We start from the raw sequence: 6,882 nt of genomic DNA, 5'->3' as shown, positions 1-6,882 counted from the left end.
TTCGTCGAGGGAAGCAGAGGAAGTAGTCGTTCCGCGATGATAGTAGAAGTAGTGGTACTATCGGTCCTTGCCGGTAGTGGTACACGTTCACGGAGTAGTCGTACACGTCGTCAGTAGTTTGTTCACTCAACAACCTTCAACGGCGGTAGTTGTTCTGATATCCTCGTGGAAGTAGTTGTACATGGTTGCGACGGTAACCGAACTTGGCGATCCGCCGGGTTACACTTGTCGTCGTGGGAATTTGGTGAATCCGAGATCTTCAGGGTCGATGGTAGTTGTACATCTCATAGTGGAACTTGACGGATCCGAGGACTCCGGATGTCGTGGTACTTCGCAGCAACCGGGGTGGTCTTGACGCATCCGACCCGAGGGACTTGGCGTGTCCAAAACATAGCAGCACAAATGTCTCGGTCGGGAGCACTTGTTCGGGCGTCGTTGGTCTTGCGGGTCGTGGTACTTGGCGGTCTTGACGAATCCAAGGGTACTTGGCAGTTCAAAATTGCTCCTGTCCGGGGACGTTCAGTGGAGGCAGGGTCGCAAGTGGTCGGGGCTCAGCTCCTGGCGTCGGAGATGAGCGGGAGGAGGAGCGGCGACAAGGCGGAGGTGCGGATGCTTGCTGGCAGCGAGAAGGTCCTGCGACGGTGGAGGCGTGCAGGCGGGAACAGAGGACGGGCAGAGGCGGACGAGTTCCTGCTGGTCGCGGCGGCAGCGAGGACAACCTGCTGGTACTGCTCACTGGCGAGAGGACGGCGAGGGAGGAGCAAGGCGGCGACAACTCGGAGCTCGGGGACGAGGCACCGAGGATGAGGCATGGAGGTCGAAGTCGCCGGCGGAGTTGCGAGGTGGCGCTCGGCGTCCCTGGCGATGCGGCAGCGCGGCGAGCTCGGGACAACTCCCGCGGAGGAGCATAGAGGAGCAGGTCGGGCAAGGTTAGGCGGCGGCGGGGATGCCGCGAGGAAAGCTGCAGCGGCTGGAGGAGAAGGACGAGGGGATCGGGCGCAGCGCGGCGCTGGAGGGAGGACGAGGGGAAAAGTGAGCGGTCGAGGTGGAAGAGAGGAGGAGGGGATCGAGCGATGCGAGTGCGCTCTCTTGGTGACGGGGTGGAGACGAGGGAGAGGGAGAGATCGATCGGGTAGGAGGCGGCGCGAGGGAACGAGGGAGAGGACGAGGGTTCGATCGGGCCTAGGGGTTCGCTAGGGTTAGGTGTAGGTGGGACGGCTGGGCCTAAAGGCCGGCCCAGCTGCTGGTTTGCGGCCTGCGGGTATGGGTGAGTTGTTGGTTGGGCCTCGTTGGCTGGGCTCTCTATCTCTCTACTCTCTTCTCTTAACCATTAAGAGAAAAGAAAAATATATAGAAGAAGAAAAATAGAAAGAGAGGGTTAGGGATGGAATTTGGGCATGGGGGTTATATTCCCGGACTCACAAGAATGTGTATGATCCAAGAAAAATGGAGTGGGCATTTTTCAAAGTTTAAATTCAAACTCATTTAATTTAAATTCAAATGGTTCGAATAGAAAGTGAGGGTTAGGGAGGCCCAAAAATGTTCAGATTTTTGGTGGAGCTCCGGAAAATGATGAAAGAATATGTGGCAAGGTTTGAGGAGCAACTCGAAGCAGAAAAGACTTGAGAGTCTAAATTGCAAGTGTGTTTGCGGTTAATTCCAAACTAATGGAATATTATTTTATAGCTCCCTAATAATATTGGGAGGATATATGTTATAAAGAGAAAATCACCATGTGCATTCCCCTCAATTTAAATGGATCGAAGATTCATACAATTTATTTATAAAAGTTATAAGATTAATGAAATGATGGCATGATGGCATGATGACATGATGCGATGCAAGAGGTGACATGATGAAATGCAACACGCAAGCAAATGACATGACAACGTCAGCAAAAAACTGGAAGACACTTGGCGCATCGGCCTCGGGGCGTCACACGCCTCCTCGAGATTCAGGCGCAACTAGTGGCGCAACAACAACTCATGCAACATTGTCTTTGTTGCATAATTTTTCTGCAAATCGACCTCTGTTGCAAGAAAAAATTACAAATGGTTCTGCAACATGAGCTTTGCTGCAAAATAATTTCCGCAACAAAATCTTTGTTGTAAAAGTTTCTGCAACAAGACATTTGCTGCAAAGATTCTACAACAAGACTTTTATTGCAAAAGTAGAGGGCAATGCTCAACCACTAGATTTAGTCAAATCCGGCGACTAGCGAGGTAGCATATTATTTAAGAAAAAACTGTCGGCCGACGTGTAGCACGCCTGAAAAAGAACCACAAAAAACCGGCCAAACAAATACATAAAAAACCATCCAAAAACCCCGGCTAAAAGCAAGTGGATGATTCCCAAAACCGGGAGATCTTACATGGGCCGGCAGATAGAATGGTACGCGGGCTAAATAGGAATCGCGCGCTACCTCAGCCTTATTACTCCAATTACCTATCAGTTGCCGGGCTGGGGTACTCATATTAAGCGCGTAGATCGCGCGCGAGCGGGAGCGCACGCACGGCCGACCCATATTTCCTGCTTTTCGGTTTGGGAGGGTTCCTAATTTTTATTTTTTTCCTTGTGTTTTCTTTCGGGTTTTTTCTTCCTTTTCTTTCTCTTCTAATTTTTGTTTTTCTTTTTTCATTATTATTTCTTCTTTTCTTTTTTCCTTTTCGGGTTTTCCAAATTCGTAAGCATTTTTTTGACACTGGAACATCTTTTTTTCAAATCGGTGAATATTTTCTAAAATACAACTTTTATTCATGGAATTCAAGATTTGTTCATCATATTTTAGAAATGTTCATGAAACTTTTAAAGTATTTTCAAGATATTCAAAATTGTTCATCGAAGTCAAAAAATGTTTTGAAATTCAATTTTTTTCATCAAACTCAAATTTTGTTCATCAAAGTCAAAAATGCTCATAATTTTTTTAAAAAAATGTTTATCATATTGAAAAAATGTTCATTAAATTCGAAAAATATTCTTGAATTTAAATTGTTTTCATTAAATAAAAAATGTTCATTGAATTTAAATTTTGTTCATCAACGCACAGTTTTGTTAAATCACAAATGTTTTTGAATTGGTGAACATTTTTTTGAATGAATGAGCGTTTTGTGGAATTCATGAATATTTTTGTAATTCATGAACATTTTCTCAATACACGAACATATTTTTGAATAGCATGAACAGTTTTTAAACCACGAACATCTTATGATTTCTGTAACATTTTGCCAAAAATCAATTTTTTTAATCTAGTAAAGAAGGAAAAGTAAAAACATAAAAAAGCAAATTGCAAATAAAAGAAATAAAAAACTGGGGCGTCCAGCCCCACTAATGGGCTGGCCAATAGGTGCGTGCTGGGATGTTCGCCAGTGCCTGTCGCGCCGAATAGGAGCTCCCGCCGGGCTGAGGATTTGCTAAAAAACAAATTATTACCCTAAAAAAACACAAGTTGCCGGGCTGAGGCCTAATGCAGCCGATTGCAGCTCACTACTGAACCGGATTGCAGCTCACTGGCTGGGGATAGACGGCGACCACGACGACGGCGACGGCAGCGACGGCACCACCCTTCCATTCCTTTCGTTCGTATCAACCCGAAATCCCTTCAGAAAGGCCCCAACCACCATGGCGTCGCGAATGGCCACGGTGGTGTTCGCCGGAGCCCTCCCCGTACCCCCGCGCGCTCCCGCGGCCGCGGCCGGCGGCACCAAGTTCGTCGTGTGGACGAAGCGCCCGAGCTTCCACAACGGCATTCGCTGCGGCGCCGCCCGTGGCCCGCGCAGCCGCCCGCACCACGCTTCCTCCCCAAGCACGGCTGAGGTAGCTGCAACTCTACTCCAAACCACGTCTTCCGAGGTCTCCGTAGGCCTTATCTCCACGTGAATGGTCTGGTTCAGGAGGGAGTTCTCGAGCTGCTCAAGAGCGCGGTCGCGGCGATTGCTATCATCGCCCAGATTTCCGTGGCGCTGCCGGCGAACGCGGTCCTCTACTCGCCGGACACGAACGTGCCCAGGACGGGGGAGCTCGCGCTGCGAAGGGCCATCCCTGCCAACCCAAGCATGAAGACCATACAGGTAAGCTTCAGGATCGGCGTCGTGCCTTGCTTGTCCTGCGATTGAGCCTTGTCTCTCAGGTTCTGGGCGCACATTTTTCAGAACTCGTTGGAGGACATCTCGTATCTGCTGAGGATACCACAGAGGAAGCCGTATGGCTCCATGGAGGGGGATGTCAAGAAGGCCATGCAGGTAAATTGACTCCCCTAACCTGACCTGAAGAACTATTCAGATTGGTGATATATAGAACCATGCATTGTAAACCTTCTTACTGAACTACCTGAGCTCATCATCCAGAATCCCGATATATAGAACTCGCTCTGAATGCAGATAGCAACTGAAAACAAGGAGGCAATGTTGGCAAGCATGCCTGCAGAACTCAAGGAAAAGGGCTCGGAGCTATATACCACTTTGCTTGAAGGGAAGGTAAGTAAGCTATGTTAAGAGAGAAGTGGTTCGGCTCCCGGCTCTATTGGATCCTCAATTTTTTTTAAATGATAATAAATAAGTCATATTTTGAAGTTTCAGAAAATTCAGAAAAAATCCGACATATACACCAAGATTTGATCTACATACCTGTAAAATTTGACTGATAAATTCATTTGTTTTTTGCATCGGCTGTATGATATCTGAAGAGGGTGAAATTAAGGTTGTGAAACAAAAGTGAATTGTACTCCCTCCGTTCCAAAATAAGTGTCGTGGTTTTAGTTCAAACTAAAACTGCAACACTTTTTTTTGGAACGAAGGGAGTATTAATAGATTACATGATAGCTGAGTTACTTTAGCATCTCTGCAGGGTGGTTTACAAACTCTCTTGAAATATATTAAGGATAAGGACAATGATAGACTCTCCGTAGCGCTTGCTTCTTCTCTTGATACTATTGCTGAATTGGAGCTGTTGCAGGTTAGTAGAGTAAACATAGAACCATTTGTTTCAAGAAACTGAGAGCAGACTAATTCTGCTCCATTGAAGGTCTGATTACTTAAAGGGATTTTATTTTCTTTCTACAGGCTCCAGGCTTATCCTTTCTCTTACCTAAACAGTATTTAGAGTATCCAAGGTGATTTTCTGTTGGCGTCTCTAGTCTCCAAATGCATTTCATGTCATTTCTGTGATCAATTTATGTATGTAGACAAGTTTTCATGCTTCATTTCATAATCACCAGCAATTCTAGATCCAACAACTGCCGCGAGTGTGGAACACTTGCAGGTCTGAAGATTAAAACTGATATGGAATTTGATCGTTCAGGACATAGAAAACCATGTAGTTCTTTCGTTAGGGTAAGACTTGATCATAAGAGAAACAAGTTAAACACTTATCTGCCAGAGCTGCTTGAGAAATAGGCATTTACTTTTATCGTAGTGCTGAATATTCACTAGAAAAGGGAATCACTGTAGGCAGCTAAAAGTTTATCAATATCCGGACGCTGGTTGGTTATTGCGTCCGCTTCCTCGCTTATATTTAATTCTCCGAGTAGAAATTCTCAGACACAAACACTTACCTCCTACTTCCTAATATGTAAGCCCCAAACAAATTTTGAGCCTAGGATCACGAATTTGAGTAATAAAATATGAGAAACAGTTGATACGGCACATGCCCGTTTGATTTTTTTATTTTACTATCAGGAAATGGCAAGAGAAAAAAACACCTTACTTTCTATAATATTTTCTCTACTCTTATAAAAAACAGAGTTGGTGATGATGGTGTGCCTGTCATCCTGCAATATAGGCCGTCCGTTATATCTGACGGATAGGAATGAAACTATGGCAATTTTGCAAAAAGATACCCACACCCCTCTCCACATTTGCAAATAAGGCCTTCCCTCGTTCATCCTTTTCTCTCGCAAGATAAACTACTCATACAAATGCATCTTGATGTTATGTGCAACGCACGGGCATCTTGCTAACAGAGTTGGTGATGATGGTGTGCCTGCCATCCTGCAATATAGGCCGTCCGATTTATATCTGACGGATAGGAAGGAAACTATGGCAATTTTGCAAAAAGATACCCACACCCCTCTCCACATTTGCAAATAAGGCCTTCCCTCGTTCATCCTTTTCTCCCACAAGAAAAACTACTCATACAAATGCATCTTGATGTTCCGTGCAACGCACGGGCATCTTACTAGTAAAATGATAAATTCCAGGTTGGTACCAAGCGGTCAGAACATCAGCCAAATAATTTTCCTTTGAAATTCCTGAGGCACCATAAGAAAAAATTGATCGCTTATGATTAGTTAATGCATAAGCTATACAATATGTGCAGATTAGTAACAACGGATTCTGCAACTATAATGGTGGTTTTGCATTTTATAATCCTCAGGGCGCTGGGACGCTAATACTAGTTGTTTGGTTTTTCGCCTGATCTGTAAAAAGATACATGTACGAAATTTAATTTAAATGACTTGTCATTTATAGGCTAACAGGAAGAGCAGTTGTTGAATTCACAGTTGAGAAAGGTGATGGCTCAACATTCTTTCCAACTGCTGGTGGTGAACCCAAAAGTGCTGCTACAATTCAGGTAGCTGTTTGCCTGATTGTGATATCATAAACAGTTGAGTCAACATCTTGCTACCTTATCAATATGTATGCCAAGATAATGGCGGAGGTCTCCTTTTCCCTTTGCTGTCAGTTTCTACAATCACTTGTGAAATGTTTTAGTGGGTACTTGATAGCCAGGCATCCTCAAGTACACTCTTATAACAATGATAAATAGGAACCATAACCTGGATAATGCCATGTAGACTTCGGGAGCATACACTAACTTTTCAGTTCTTTTTTCCGAAAGAAGTCTCATGTCATGACTTGGTAGTTTAGTTTGTACTACATACAGATT

General features: G+C 44.8%; 1 protein-coding gene across 1 annotated transcript in view; it reads left to right on the top strand.

The window, feature by feature from the left end:
- The first annotated feature begins 3,497 nt into the window (after positions 1-3,497).
- Positions 3,498-6,882, top strand: part of LOC119354110 (peptidyl-prolyl cis-trans isomerase CYP37, chloroplastic-like) — a 5,893-nt gene continuing 2,508 nt past the window's right edge. The window contains exons 1-7 of the mRNA XM_037620811.1: positions 3,498-3,813; positions 3,891-4,067; positions 4,149-4,238; positions 4,377-4,472; positions 4,843-4,950; positions 5,058-5,107; positions 6,465-6,567. Coding sequence (XP_037476708.1) covers positions 3,619-3,813; positions 3,891-4,067; positions 4,149-4,238; positions 4,377-4,472; positions 4,843-4,950; positions 5,058-5,107; positions 6,465-6,567 — 819 coding nt within the window. The 5' untranslated portion in view covers positions 3,498-3,618. The remainder of the gene's footprint in view (positions 3,814-3,890; positions 4,068-4,148; positions 4,239-4,376; positions 4,473-4,842; positions 4,951-5,057; positions 5,108-6,464; positions 6,568-6,882) is intronic.

The sequence above is a fragment of the Triticum dicoccoides genome, chromosome 2A (assembly GCF_002162155.2).
Source record: "Triticum dicoccoides isolate Atlit2015 ecotype Zavitan chromosome 2A, WEW_v2.0, whole genome shotgun sequence".
NCBI classification, from domain to species: Eukaryota; Viridiplantae; Streptophyta; class Magnoliopsida; order Poales; family Poaceae; genus Triticum; species Triticum dicoccoides.
The sequence above is the reverse complement of the archived record's forward strand: the minus strand, read 5'-3'. Positions and strand labels throughout refer to the sequence as shown.